General features: G+C 34.5%; 1 protein-coding gene across 5 annotated transcripts in view; it reads left to right on the plus strand.

Moving 5' to 3' along the window:
- The first annotated feature begins 858 nt into the window (after positions 1-858).
- The window catches only part of LOC136036348 (calnexin-like), a 40102-nt gene continuing 24579 nt past the window's right edge, over positions 859-16381 (plus strand). For 3 of the 5 annotated variants that reach the window (XM_065718501.1, XM_065718503.1, XM_065718504.1), the window contains exons 1-3: positions 859-1097; positions 6766-6925; positions 13489-13781. In XM_065718501.1, the coding sequence (XP_065574573.1) occupies positions 981-1097; positions 6766-6925; positions 13489-13781 (570 nt within the window). In that variant the 5' untranslated portion in view covers positions 859-980. The remainder of the gene's footprint in view (positions 1098-6765; positions 6926-13488; positions 13782-16381) is intronic. The other 2 variants (XM_065718502.1, XM_065718505.1) reach the window with 2 other exon arrangements.

The following is a 16381-nucleotide window of genomic DNA, read 5'->3' on the forward strand; positions in this document are numbered from 1 at the left end:
TTTAGGACGGCGTTCGTAAAGTCGTTCGCAAAGTGTGTTTCCGTAAAGTTTTCACCGCTCATATGAGCCTTGTAATTTATATGCGTTTTGAGTATTAAACTATTCAAATTTCTGAAGCATTTCACATTTAACATTTCATCAGGATGAAAGTGAAAATGTCGTTTGATGCCTTTTTCGTGCTCTTTCATAATTCAATAATTGATTTAGGGACTATTTTCATCTTCAGCCTTCAAAGGGGCCCCAAAGGTATTTTATATGAATTATGCATGAGCACAAAAAAAGCAATCAAATGACATTTTCACTTTCATCCTAGCTAAATTATATGGCCGACTGCAAATTTGCCATAAACTTTATCTCCCTCCCCCCTAATGTGCAAATATATACCCTGGACTCGAATGTAGACTATCTTGAATTGTCAACAGCAAAGTTTCAAACCAAAAAAATCATTGCTATTTTTAGTTAATAGCATTAAAAAATTCTAACTTAATTGAAATGGTACAAAAACAGTTTATATTTGAGTGGCCTAATAAAAAAGATTTGAATTGTTCTTGGACTAGAGAAATCAGCAAAACTTCAGTTTCCTGATTCCACATTTCCAAATCTGTTTAAAAGTTTTGCTGTTGAACTCTTTCCCTATTGGTAAACTTTATGAAATTTACGAAAAAAGTTAACTAAAGTTTAACTTTGTTGCTTGCTCACGTAAAGGTTTACGGAAGACTAACGAAACAACTTCACGAACTTTGCGAACAACTTTAGGAACTTTACGAGCGTCATCTGAGCCGTCCTTTTGGCCGCTAGCTAACACTAGCGCTCTCTATAAAATAAATATATAGAAATTCAATTATATGACGTGTCAGAAGAAAACATTAAATCGGAACATTCTAGTCACACATTTTCCAGCATGTGTTAAGTAGCTGAGGAATAGTATAAAAAATTTAGGAATTAAATTAGTGGTTACATACATTTATTGAATAAAGCAAATGAGGACTTCAAAAATGAAGATAAGCTTAGCATTAGTGAGTTGTGTTCTTCTTGTCTGTGTGGTCAATGCTGAAGATGCTGTTGTTGAAGAAGTCACTGATTCCTCATCTGAAAAGGTATTCTTGATGCTATTATGATAATCTTTTGCTAAAATTCTAATTTGGCTACTTTTTGCTATCTTGGAAAGGGGTTAAACTAGGAAAATAAAACTTTGAGAAATGGGTCTACAGACCAAAGTTTGTCCCAGGAAGGTATTTTTGAAGCACCTGCCTCCACCCCTCCCTCTAGAGAGTAGTGACATTTAAAAATATTTGTGTTATGAAATCAAAACCTTTCAAAACAGTTCTTCTGCTTAAAAGAAATAGGCTACAAGAAAACTGTTTTCAGCTTCACAACTTGGCTAGGCTATGCTCAATCCCAATTTATGAGTTTCTAAAGATCAGCAAATAGCACATGTTTCCTAACAACAGATCTAGTATATATTTTAGGCCTAATTTTGTCCCAGGGATTGCATTTCCAGAACTAAAACTATGGGAAAAGAAACTGATAAGCTAATTGAAAATTAAGATAAAATGGTGTTTGTAGAAATTCTAAATGATACAGCCTAGTCTTTGCCTTTCAAGTAGCCTATGCAAATTTCTAAGAATTAAAAATCAAAAGAGGATTAACAAAGTGGTGCTTGAGCAAATCCAACAAAGGGCCACTAAGCTGATTGCTGGTATAGAAAACAAGCCCTACAGTGAATGGCTGAGGGAACTCAACCTCCCCTCTTTAGTCTACAGGCAGACACATAAGGATATGATCCAGGCACACAAACTCCTCTCTACCAATCAAGAAAATGAGCTCCTAGAGATTGACCCCTACATAACATGAGGACACCCAAAACAAATCCACAAACTTCATGCAAGAGCTAGAGCAAGATGCAGCTTTTTCTCAAACCAGATTGTGAACCTCTGGAACAACCTCAAGGAGAACACTGTTTCTGCTGAATCAACAGATGTATTCAAATGCCATCTGGATGCTGAGTGTAGTGACAAACCATGGAGATTTGACTGGGATGCACCAGAATCTAATCAACTGTGTATGCAACTGTCATCACAAGGAGTAATTCAACAGGATCAAAAGACCTTATTTCACTCCAAGCTGTGATTTAAGGTTAAGGTAACATGGAGGTTTAGCAATAGCCTACCTTCCCAGTGCATGCTTTTTGCCCTGGATTCATTAGGTCTAGGCTACTGAAAGTTTCATGTTTCTAACCAAACTCCTTTCCAAGATGGCAAAATGTAGGAGCTAGCTAAACTAGAATATCACTAAACTTTCTTATCTTATTTTGGGTTCAACAAAGTTTTAAGTAGATTTCTAGTTTCCCAGTTACTTTGCCTGGAAGCCTAGAAGATAAAAACACTAGGCTACTCATACTCTGTTCAGCTTTTTATGTCTTTTCCAAACAAAGGTAGACCTAGAGAAAGATCTTTGGGGGGGGGGGTATGTGACAAGGGTGCCAATAATTGACCAAATTGATTTAAAAAATAGAGCAAAAAATATGGAATGAGGACAACAGAAACAATTTTGGGATAGGGCCCAGGACACCTGGATCCACTAGTATTTTCAAATAGCTATAGGCTAGTAGACCTATAAAATTATAGTTTAGGGGTTTCTTGCTATCACAAAAAGTAGGCCTAGTTAGATTATTAGCATAAATAGGCCCAAAGATTTAAGGAATGCATCAAGGCTACATTTTTCTGATTTCTAGCCACTTCAAAGATTATTTAGCCTACATGACAGGTCTATACCTAACTTAATTCTGACAAACCTATTAGCCTATGTAATAATTTCCAGTTTTAATTTTCATTAGCTTTAGTTTTGAGGTAAAAACCAAGTTCAGCTATTTTCACTATCTTGAAAAGGTACACTAAAAAATTGAAACTTTCAGAGGCGGATTATAGGAAGATGCTTTGAGGTACCTACCTCCACTCCTTCTCCATCTAGAGGCCACTGACCCTTGATGATATTTAAAAATCTTCATGTTAGGCTACAAAAGTGAGGGCAAGAAAATTATTTTCTGATTCACAAATTTGCTCAATCCCAATTTATGAGGTTCCAAAGATCTGCAGTTACATTCCCTAAATTTAGAAGAAGAAAAAACATTGTTTTTGGCTCAAAATTCTACTGAAATAGCAAGAATTGCATTTTTAATACTAAAACCAGAGAAATAGACAGTGAAAACTGTAGTAAAATTCTGCTTTGTCAAAATTCCAACAAGCCTAGACCTGTCTAATATGCAAATTTTGAAGACTTAGAAATCAGAAAAGGGTTAACACAGAAGGTTAAGAATACCCTCCCAGAGTATGTTATTGGCCCTGGTTTTCTTACTTAAACATTTCATTTTCCTATCCAAACCTGTTTCCAAGGTAGCAAAAACTAGAATTTTACCCTTTTCTTATCAAAATACTAAATTGAACTTGGCTAATAGATAGCCTACATTTAAAAATGATGCAACAAAAATAGCTGTAATGCTAGTTTTATTAGGGATTTGATTACCTTAAATTGCACCTTTGAGCAATCTAAGGATTTCTCCCTGTAGAGCTCCACAATGATGACTTGAGTTGTTTTCAAAGTTCCTTAGTGACCAGGTGCAGTTGGAGGATCATTAGCATCACTATTGAGTTTATACTCTATGGAGGACCACTAAGCATCCAGCCTTTGTTTGAAAACATCATCACCATATTCAGCAGTAACTATTTCTTTTGATAGTTTGTTCCAACTGTTAACAATTTGTAAGGAAAAGAAATTGAGTGAGGACTCCTGATATGGTAGATTGCTCAATAAGTTTCAGAGGATAATTACTGGTTCTTTAATTAGGACCAACAGTAGGGAATATTGCTGGGAGAATATTAATCCCCATTAACTTATAGGTTAAAGTGGCATTCCCTTCATTTTTCCTGTAAACAAGTGCAGGGATATTCAGCTTTGATAGTCTTGAATGGTAGGAAAGCTCCTTTATGCCACAATTTGGTGGCATGTCTGCATATTTCCATGAACTTTTGTGTTTTTTTTTTAAATAAGGGAGGACTAGAGACATTCCAACTTCTAGCTTAGATCCACAAGTCCCTTATTTAGAAGAGTGATAACTTTAGGGGAACAATGGGAAAGAGTTCACTTATTCAGTATCATAGTTGAACTAGCACCAGTAGCAGACCTCTTAGTATGAGTGCTGAATTTTAGTTCATTGTCTATACTGACATTAAGCAATTGTTCATTATTTACAGAGGAGAGTGGGTGTCCTAAGAAGATTTAAGAGTGATGAGGATTCATTTTGCCAAAGTGATTGATGTGGCACTTGGCAATATTGAATTCAAGAAGTCAAGCCTCAGTCTATTGACCAAGCAGTCCAAGATTATTTTGTAGAAAAACAAGATCATCTCAGGACAAGGCCATATGGCCTTGTCCTGTGGAAGTGAGTTCCACAAACTCACTATTCTATTACTGAAGAAGTTATTGCATAGTCTAGTGGCAGCTCTCTTCTGATATAGTTTCTGACTATACCCCTAGTTCTGGCAGACTGGTCAAGTTGAAATGGCTTATTTAATGGAGAGTTAGAATTCAGGAGCTCTGCTGGTCACCTTTGTTGAGGGGGCTAGCAACACACATGCCAAACTCCAAATTAGGCCTAACAAATGCCTTATATAATTTAGTCATCACCATAGGTGATCTACTGGTGATTGTTCTTTTTATAATGCCAAGGGTTGGAGTGCTCTCTCCCTTCTGACAAGATGATATTCTGTCTTGATCTGTCCAATTGTCCATGATTGAAGCTCAACTTTTAAATTTGCCAATTGACTGAATCTGGGAGTAATTCAGTATTGGAAATGAGTAAGGCTTATTGTTGGTTACTGTTTTTGTCTTCTCAATACTGATCTTTAATCCAGGAGCAGCTGCTACACATAGTGTCTGAGTATGTCCTGCATTTTTAGGGAAGAACTACTAAGCAGCAAGCCAACTTCCATGTAGTCTAAATTAGTGACATTGAAATACAAGCTAATGTTGATTCTAATGTCAATCTTTATGGTTTCCTTCAAAATCCAAGATTGAAAAGTTCTGAAGAGAATGAAAGTTCTTAAGCCAAACTGGCCAGACATGACAATAAACAACCAAGAGAGATAAAGCTCCACAAAAAAAAATCCTCAACCAAGACTGTAGCTATTAGACAGAAAAGAGATGAAAGAGTAAAATAATGCAGATATTTGCCTGTATCTGAACTAGGCGTCCTCAGCACAAGATAAAAAGAAAAAAACACGAAATTTATTAATTTTAATAATAAATACAATTGTCGCTACTGATCCGCGTAGGGAAAAGAAGCTATTAGAGTTACTTCAATGAGAACATCAAAGCAACTAAATGTTCTCATGCTTCAACATTAGAAACTTGGCCTATGGCAAAAAAGTCAACTTTTTAAGATAGATTTTTTTGACAGCAGTCAATAGCTCTTGATGAGTTGATTGAAGTATATGTCATCCTTTTTTTTTGGTAGAAAAATTTCTTCATGAGATATACCAGTATGGAAATTTAAAGAAGTTGACAACTTCAGTAGTAAGGTACACACTGAAACCAAAAATAGGCTGATACAGAAATGGTATCAGATGTGCCTCTTAAACTTTAAAAGTTCTCTCATTGCTAAAAAAAAATTAGAGTTTATCCTTTGCTCTTTTCTAAATGATGACAGCATTAGAGACTTGGCCTACAGCAAAAAAGTCAACTTTTGAATTGGTTCCAGTGGTAAGACATTTAGGGTACTTGTAAGTAATGATCGGCTGATAGGCTACAATCATCTTCAGTGTTGAGGGATTTCCAACTTTTGCTAGTCGCAATAAGGGGTTTGCAACTTTTGCAAGTTGGTGTACCAAGTATTTGTTTCTGGTGCATTTGATGGTAAGACCAATTTGATTCCAGTGGTAAGACATGTAGGGGTTTTTTAAGTAATAATTGGCTGTTAGGCTACAATCTTCTTCAGCCATGAGGGGTTTGCAAATTTTGCGAGTTGGTGTACCTGTTATATATTTTAAGATCCTTACAGATTAACAACTTCAACATTTAATTGAAGCAAGGAAACAAAACCAAAGTGTTGCTCTTGCAACACTTCACTCTGTGAAGCCAAACAAAGGTTGCTGCAACATGTCACATTGCCCATTCATCTTAGACCTAGTTTTATTTTCATTTTCGATGCTGCAATAACTAGAAAAGAAAACATTGTAGTACAATTCGTTTTTGGTAAAGAACCAATGATGTAGTTGGCTTTAGACTACTACAGGCAGGGAAGGGGGCAGTGTTCAAACTCTTGTTTGTAGTGAAGCTATGTTTGTCTTGAACAGTCTTGGAAAGAACTAATAAAATTAGACTGGATATTTGATATATAATGATATTAATTGCTGAAAGCTCATCAGTTCAAAATTTAGTTTTACTGTAATTGTTATGTTTATTTTTAATTTTGTAACAAGTATGAAAGAAAATATTTGTAATATAATGTGTTTTCAGTTCGCCGATGATGCAGCATGCTTTAGACTTCTACAGTGAGAGAATGAGGCAAAACCCAAACTCTTGTTTCTAGAGATTTTTGTTTCTTTCAAGCGTTTTTTGAACTTCTCCAGGTAACCCATAGAAAAATTCGGGATCCCATCTCCTGCCCAAGAAGTTTTTCGTTATGTGTATCTTCCACTCATAGTGTGTGCAGTTATGTTTATAGTATATTATTTGAAACTACGGTACATTTATTGTTTGATTTTTTAGGCAGCATCAGCTATTGAAAAAGTGCAGTATGTTTCACCAGAGCCTGATGGTGATGTCTATTTAGCTGAACATTTTGACAATCCTGAAGCTATTGGTACAAAGTGGGTGAAATCACAAGCAAAAAAAGAAGGCACTGATGAATCTTTGGCTAAATATGATGGTGTGTCCCTGTAATTTGTTCCTTGCCCTTTCCTCTTCGTTTTATTCTTCCTCTTCTTAGAGCGGTAGACACCTTAAAAATAATTTTGCAATTCTCAGCATCAGCTGACCATCTTAAAAACTAAGGTTCCATTGGTGGATTTTTTCAGGTGCCTAGCTATATAAAAAAAGTCGAAAATTTGTGGTTTGACTGTAAAATCTCACTGAAAAGACTGAAAACTCCAGATGGAGCCAAATTACTCAAATGATGGAGCAGGTATGCTTGAACATTTTAAGGGCCTGTCCTCTCCTGAAATTTAAAAAGAAAGTTTTGCTTTGTTTAACATAAAAAAAACAAAATTCACACTTTCTGATAATGTAAATTTCAATTAAGCTTAATATCCGTCTCTCTGTTCCAAAATAAGGGACGTTAAATGGTTTTTCTGAGATTTTTGGGAGAATTGGTGTCGACTTTCTATCGTTTTTTTTTCGGATCTTTTACCCAAGCTCTACAAGTTACAGATGAGATAGGGTTATCTCCTAAGGTATAGTATGGCCTGTAACATGCTATGTACAGTAATTTGCTTTTCTTGACAAAAAATTCGACATACTTAAGACTCGAGAAAAAGTCATCAGTAATGCACCTTTAGTTCTTTCCAATGCATTATTGTGCCAGTTCTTTAATCTTTAAAGTATATACCCATACCTTATAACTAATTTGGATCTGGGCGGCCTAATGTTCAAATAATTTAGAAGAAAAATCCTAGGTTTAATGTTCAAATAATTACGCAGTGCTTTAAAAATGAACACTTCTTCATAGAAACTGTATATTAATACACATTAGTCACATCTTAAGATTTACAATAAGATTTGGTTCTGGAAATTCCCACTGATTTTTCACAAAGCCACCAAATGGCTTTTGAACATTTTAGTTTTCCCATTGAAGTTTCTTTGGTGATTGTTAAAAACACCTTACTTAGCGTAAGTTCATTCCTTTGATCTTCTGTTTTGCGTTTTCTTAGTAGAAAAAAACGAACAACAATATATATATATATATATATATATATATATATACTAGCTGTTGGGGTGGCGCTTCGTGCCACCCCAACACCTGGTTGGTGGGGCGCTTCGCGGCCCCCAAGCCCCCCCCCCCGCGCGCGTAAGTCGTTACGCGCCATATTAGTTACGCGCCATTGTAGTTGTGTCCCTGTGTCCCACCTGTGAATATAGATAGATTTATGTATGTGTTTCAAACTACGTAAAACTTGCGAATATACAACATTCTTGGCTTTCCCATTGTCTGTGCATATACAAAGCCTTATGTACTAATAATGACGTCATATGCAAACGCTCTTTTTACAAACAAACAAACATGCATACACACAACTCGTTTTTATATAGATAGATAGATACAATACAAATTAACTGCGTAAAACTTGCGAATATACAACATTCTTCGCTGTCAAATTGTCGCTGCATATAAATAGATTGTCAGGTTTACCGACCCTCGAACATGCAACGTACAATTGTCCATGGGAAAAACAATCAGTATTAAGATCTATACCACATTTTTCTAATGATTGACCTTGAGCTTTGTTAATGATGATTGCAAATGCTAATCGAATTGGGAATTGCAATCTTTTAAATTGAAAAGGCAGATCCGTTGGAATCATGGGAATGCGAGGAATAAGAACAGCCTCACCCTCAAAAGGCCCTGTCAAGATTGTGGCCTCCATTAGGTTTTCCATTGTTTTTTTTACGGCAAGTCGCGTGCCATTGCAAAGCTTTGGTGGGTTGATATTTCTTAAAAGTATTATTGGTACGCCTATTTTTAGTTGTAGCACGTATGGTGGAAACCCTGAAAGATCCACGGAATTAAAAAATTCAGATGGATAATTAACCGCTTCATTTGGTTCCAAAACTGTGTCGACTGACTTGTAAAGGACTGCCTGGTCTCGAATCTTGGTCAAAACAATATTGTTGATTTCGTGGACGTCTATATTTTTGGGTGCAAGAATCACTCTTTCACTTAGCCATTATTTTTATAATTGTTTAGAATATTCGGAAATACTTTTTCAATCAATTCATTTTTGGACGTCACTAAATTACAGAAATCAGCAGGTAGTTGTATACGTCCTGAAATTGAGTCTATTGGGAGCTTTCCGTTTCCAATTGCCAGCAATTGATCTGAAAATGTTTGACCAGAGTCATCGTTTTGATGACTCTGGACACGCATATTTGTAGTTAATTTTAATGTTTTTACGTGTGCCCATAAATTAGAATTTTTCAGGCAAGCATTCATTTCGTCTGCAGGGGTTGATCTCGGTATTATAGGTAATGTTTGCCTGAAATCTCCCGCAAGCAATATTAATGTGCTGCCAAAGGGTTTCGACTTCCCTCGCAAATCTTTCAAGCATTGATCCAGAGCCTCGAGCGATTTTTTGTGTGCCATTGTGCACTCATCCCAAATAATAAGTTTGCATTGCTGCAATACTTTACCCATCCCAGATGATTTGGAAATATTGCACGTGGGAGTTTCTGTAGAATGCAAATTCAGAGGCAATTTCAAAGCGGAATGAGCAGTTCTTCCACCAGGCAGCAATATATATATATATATATATATATATATATATATATATATATATATATATATCATGAAAAGAGAAATCACCAATGCTACAGCACAAACACACACAAAAAAAAAAAAAAAAAAAAAAAATAATAAAAAAAAAAAAAAATAAAAAAATAAAATAAAATAAAATAAAGAGACAGAAGGAGAAAAGGAAGACTGTTTTCCTAAATTAGTGATTAATATATATATATATATATATATATATATATATATATATATATATATATTGCTAAAAAATTAATAGTAAGTGCAAGGTGAAGGAATGGTTCACTTTTTCAAGGCCATTAAAAATGTTTCATTTTTCAAAATTTTGGGGGAGACTGGGCAAAGTTTCTGTTTTCAATTTCTTGATGAGAAAACTGAATCCCGCTATTTTTCTATGAAAGTAGATAAAAAAGAAAAGGAATTTCCAAAAATCTATTGGGAGATATTGGAAGCTGAAAGTTCAGCCTCCCCAAGCTGGTGCCCATGATTGAATACATTTGTTGGTGCATGATAGGCAAGTGCTGTTCCTTTTTGGTACTCAAGACATTTATTGTCTGATAGGCAAGAGGTTGAAGATGATCAAAAAAATTAGTTTATGTCCTAAAGAACTTTTGTTTATAAATTAATAGTTTTTGATCAAACTTGCATAAAAATAGAAAATGAAACTCAAAAACTCCATAACTTTGAATCAATCAATGAATTAGGAGATATTTGTGCTCTTCTGGTTAAACAAAGAAATTAGTCTCAAATTATTTTTATTGTAATGATGTTTATTTTTTGACTTTTTATATGGTGGCAGCACCAAAACCGTTTGACTATGTTGAATATTAACAATGTTTGAATATTAACAATGTGAATTAAACTATAACTGTCTGAATACAGCTTTTTCTTTCTATGGGTATCTGCATGTCGTTTGCCATCAGTATATATATTTTATAAAATCAATATGTTAGGCATTAAAAAAAAATGTTGATGCGCACAAATCTGTGCTTAAATAAATCAGGGTCAAAAGTGAGAGAGGTTCTATCACTGTTTACAGTTTCACCATTTTCGGGGGGGGGGGTACAGAAAAAATGAAAAACGCATTCAAACTTTATTTATATGCATTTTTATTGTATTTTCGCGAGTTGAACGGATTTTTTTTTTTTTTTGGGGGGGGGGGGTCAAACCCTGGTCTCATGCCCTGGACATAGCCTTGGGCGTGACCCATAAGAACCTTAGTTATAACTAAACTCATTTAATCCATTTTAGCAGTTGTTGTGTTTAAAGACTTCATATCTGTAAGTCAATATGCTTCAGTGTCTGAAGGTGACAGGTAACACTGAAATTATTTAAATTTGAATTATTTACCCAGTTTGAACCCTCGCTTATTAGAAAAAAGTGACAACTTTATTGTTTGCATCTATTGTTGTTAGTTGTGGGATTTTATTTTTTATACATACTGTTGATGTCACCTTTGTCAAATATTTTTATTTACCCCTTCGAAAAAAGGACGAATTAATGCGCTTCCCTGCTAGTTGCGCTATTTACTGCTTATTTCTGTCCTTATTTGTGGTTTCTGACTTTTTTGAAATAATCATAAAACACATTATGTTACTTATCAGTCTAACAGGATCCAGAAAAGAAAGTATCAGAACTGAAAACTGAACTTATGCTATGAAAATGCGTTCCAAGTATATGTAAAAAAAAATGTCATACAATTTCTTTTTTTTTTCTCCTATTTTAGAAAAAATTATGCAGTGTCAGTTCGTTTTTTATGTATGCAGAAGAAAAAGTAAAATATATTAAGAGTGACCCTGAAATCTCGCTATTTTTTGTTCACTTCATTAGATTAAGGACTAGGCTGTAAAAAACGTTTTTGTAGCAGGAGCAAACAATAAATATGAAGAATTAGAATGTTCTGATCTTTCTTAGGAGATTGTCAGTCTTTTATTTATAAACACTTTGTAATCAAAGTTCCTTTTGGGACGTCCTTTTATGAGTTCTTATAGTCTTTGTAATTGTTCGTCACAAATCCAATATAAGAACAAATTTATAATCAAATAGTCTTTAAACAGCCGTTTTAGTCGGCCTTTATCTGTTTCTGCAGCTGAATTGAATATTCATGGTAAATTTATCTGTTTAAATTTGATAAACGTCGCAAGGAATAATGAGGAGCTGGAGAGGTCACTTGTAAACTTAATTTTGTGATTCATGAAGCTTCTTTGAGGACCAAAGACAGTGAAAATAAAATATTTGAATTAGTTTTGTGTAGACTTACACAATCGTATGTTTCCTAAAAAAAAAAATTACGGAACTGATTTTTTTTTTTGCCCAGTGCTGAAAAACCTAACGGTCAAATAAAACCTGTTTTTAAGAACTACTCTAATCAAAAAATGCAAGTAATTTTAAAATAATAAAAAAAAGAGAATGTTTGTTATTTTTTCGTCCAATGCTCAACAATCTATAATTCCAATAAATGCATTTTTAAGAATTATTCTAATCAAAAATTGCACGTAATTTCTTCATGGCGATTGAGTAAAGGAGTGATGCTACATACTGAATTGAATTGTAAGAGTGACAAGACAATGCAGTTCCCACGGTACATGGTGAAAAGATTCTCCTTTGGAAACTGAGGATTTAAGTTCAAACTACTATGCACTAACGATATTCGTTGCCTTTCTGTTACAATGTAAATTTTCTCAGACTTTAAAATATATTTGTCATAAAATGAATGTAAGTATTCAAAATGCTTTTTAATTTCTAACGAAACTCAAAACCGTATATAATTTGAGCTAATAACATTTGAAAGCTATCAAGTTGAGGCTATGTTCACTGTGTAGGTATTTAATGTGCTATTTTTCCACAGTCCTGCTAATTTAATGTTTCGACGTAAAACACATATTTTGATATCTTTTGATAGATGAAATTCAACTTTTATTAATATAGAAAATTACATTTTAGTTCTCTTTGCTTCCGTTTAAATAAAAGAACAAGTGTAAAAATAGGCATAAAAACGAAAATATGAAAACTTCTGTTCGTACTTTCTTGTTTGTTAGGTAGGTTTAGAATAATGTTTAATAGAAACGACAAATTCAAGTGAAATTCTGTCTAAGTGAAACTACTGATGAAAAATTGTAAATAAAACGAAATTGGCATCCTGGGTTTGTGGGTTTGTCACAAGATCGGATATTTCACGGGAACCATAAAAAAAGGTAAAGAATATGGCATTGGACTTTACAGTACCTACCGGCGGTGCTCATGGCTCTTCAGCCAGGAAGTACAATGGTGGGGAGGGGGGAGGAATCCGTCACGTGGGAAACATAAAATTAACCTTAATTGGATTAACCTTCATTTGACAATGAGAGGCCACTGGAGTATGGTTGGTTAAGAGCTCATGAAATTCGGCCCAAAATGTGTCTTTTTGTTTCAAATCTTATCGTTGACTTTTTACATTTTGAGGGTCTGGTCCCTTGAAAAATCGAACAAAAAAGGATTGTTGACCTAAAATAATGCTTATTTCTTGTGCTTTTAAATTTTTATCTACTTCATAAAATAATGTATTTTAAGGTCAACATATCTGTGATTGCTGGGAAAACTTTCGAGGAAAACTCACCTTAAGTCACACCCATTTTGTACAGTACTGATTTTTACTTACTGTTCATGGGATTGGACACTATTGATTGTCAATTCCCTCTCAACTTCTGTGTAAATTAACTATCATAAATATAACAGAAAAACGTATCTTTTGGGGGGAAATGCCTAGCTTTACTTGTCCATAGTTCTTATACTTTGACGTGCTTTGCAAATTTTACACAGTAGTAAACGTTAGAGAGGGGGTATTCCCAAACTCTGGCCTCCTCCCCGAGCTGAATTCTTGGGATTTATCCTCAATCTTTCATAGATTAGATTTTTTGATGGACCCATGAGTAATTTAATTTCTATTTTTCTGTGCCTTTTGTCTTACTTATTATCAATTTTATTATCAGGTCTATGGGCAATTGAGCCAGCCAGTAAGGAACCAATCCCGGGTGATCTTGGATTAGTGATGAAATCAAAAGCCAAACATGCTGCTATATCTGCTCTTTTGGAAAAGCCATTTCACTTCACAGACAAGCCATTGATTGTCCAGTATGATGTTACGCTTCAAAATGGCCAGGAGTGTGGTGGGGCTTATCTCAAATTGCTTCAATATGACAAAGAGATGAGACTTTCCCAATTTACAGATAAAACTCCATACACTATCATGTTTGGACCTGACAAGTGCGGTAATGATCATAAAGTAGGTTGTAACACTTTACTCAGTTTTATTTTATCATGATTAGGGTCGGTTCTTGACTGATGACGTGTAGATAAAAATTGACCCCCCCCCTCCTGCCCCTCTCCCACGAAAATATTTAATGAACTACCAAATAACTAAGGAAAATCACGTGGATCTGGCTGACTGTAAGCTATAAGAATACCTTGCCATCGAAAACCAAAACATATTTTGTTTAAAATTCCAATTTGATTTACAATTTATCCACTTAGCTTTTTTTTTTTTTTTTTTTTTTTTTTTTTTTTTTTTTTTTTTTTTTTTTTTTTTTTTTTTTTTTTTAATCGAGAACTAGCAGGAAAGAAACTAGTGATTTTGCAGACACTGCTAATTGGCACAGAATGTGACAGGGGCTTGTCAAAAATGATTTTCCAAACTTACGTCCCAGTTTGCTCTCAGCTTCTAATCGGTTACTCGAACTTTATTAGATTTATGATATTTTCTCCAGAGTGCTTACTCGACTTTTAAATATGGGTCTTCATGACAAATGTATGTAACAAATGTAGAAAATGTATTCCGGTATTTGTCTTTATATAGTGCACGTATTTAAAAAAAAAATAAAAAATTTCAGTGACATTAATGATTAATAAAAGCTTTTTTTTAATAGAAGGGACGGAGCACATGCCCTCCTACCACTTACCCTCATCTGGATTATAAAACCAAATGAGGATTTTTTAAACTCGTTTGAAAACATCAAATTTGTATTTTATCAATGTAGATTCTCTTCGAAGTGCTAACTCGACTTTTAACTATGGATCTTCATAACAAAATAGAACAAGTTTTGACACCCCACTTCCAAAAAAAGAACAATGACAAAAAAAAAAATTTCCATTGAATGCTATTTTTAAGAAGCCATTAAAAAAAAAAAATCAGGCTATATGTCATGTGGCTCACCTGAATATAAATGAAAAAGAAATATATTTTGCTTTTTTTCTTTCTCTAGCTTACCGATAAGTGTCTTCGAAGATGATCTTTATTCATACGTATTTATCGATTTTTAGCATTCCTTTTCACTGCAAGTTTGTTTCATTAATTTTGATCGTGTGAGGCTTCAAAGCTATTTATTTGGCTTCATGATTGGACGGAATTTCTGATGTAATAGGCCTAATATCCTTATTTTTCAGACTTAAGCCAATTACGATAATCATTGCTGGTTGTATGTTAGCTATATTAACATTGACCTTATTAAATGGAATTAAATATCTGTCACATGGGGGGATAAGTTTGAGTTCGGCAAAGTTTTAGGAGTTTCCTGGATTACATTCTTATTGTTTTGAACTGAGCAAAATGTTATTCGAAATATCATAGCTTTACTTCCCTGCCTATAATTTAAAGAGATAGTGTTCAGGTGGTTACAGTTCAACCCCTTCACGCGTTTCAAACTCTAAAAAATATATTTGACCTATTTTATGAAAAGTTAAGCGCTTGCATGAAATACACCATACCCAACAGTTAGGTAAAGTCTTCCATTAAGGAGATAGGGACTCAAAAGTCATTCGTTACTTCAATTTTCATAATGAATTTGCCTGCAATTGGGCTGCAAGGGCTTGTTCGACTAGACAACATCATCATTATGAAGCATAAAAATTGACTATTGTCAATATAATTTTCACCTTTATTTCTTATTACTGTCAATGAAATTTGACTATGTTAGTCATCTATTAAAAAGTTTACCCCTCTCCCCCTCCCTAACATTCAAATTCCTGCGTGTATTCTTATCTTCCCTTTAAGTTCGAAAAAGCTATTACCTACATGCAAAGTTCTATTAGCTTCGACAAATGGCCGTGCTATTTCATTATTCGAAGTTTTAGTCAAATACTAAACATTTTTTTTTGTTGTCTAAACCGTCTAATACTTATTACGCCGTAGATGCCCGTTTCTCTGGCATTTGCTTCGCGTGCTCCTAGAAGGTAGGCTTAGAAATATTAAAAGGGGGCTTTCAGAACCAGGGAGAAATTTTGTCTAAGAATGCTTTAAACCTTTATAGAGATGAGGGTTATTTACAAAAACTATTTTTCAGTCATCATTTTTAAGGCAGTAATGTCAATTTAGCTCAAGAGAGTTGATTTATGGTTACTTTAATCAAACAGTTCGTGGTAACGAACTGTAGTAGGGAGCGACCCGGCTCAATAGTAACCAAAACTCTAAAAAATGGAATTTTGGTATCAGTAGCTACATCAAAAGAGTCGCATTTTAATGCTGATTTCAAATATATAAGTTTCATCAAGTTTAGTCTTACCCATCAAAAGTTACGAGCCTGAGCAAAATTGCCTTATTTTAGAAAATAGGGGGAAACGCCCCCTAAAAGTCATAGAATCTTAACGAAAATTACACCGTCAGATTCAGCGTATCAGAGAACCCTACTGTTGAAGTTTCAAGCTCCTATCTACAAAAATGTGGAATTTTGTATTTTTTGCCAGAAGGCAGATCACGGATGCGTGTTTATTTGTTTGTTTGTTGTTTTTTTTTTTCCAGGGGTGATCGTATCGACCCAGTTGTCCTAGAATGTTGCGAGAGGGCTCATTCTAACGGAAATGAAAAGTTCTAGTGCCCTTTTTAAGTGACCA

Source organism: Artemia franciscana, chromosome 15 (assembly GCF_032884065.1).
Source record: "Artemia franciscana chromosome 15, ASM3288406v1, whole genome shotgun sequence".
NCBI lineage: Eukaryota > Metazoa > Arthropoda > Branchiopoda > Anostraca > Artemiidae > Artemia > Artemia franciscana.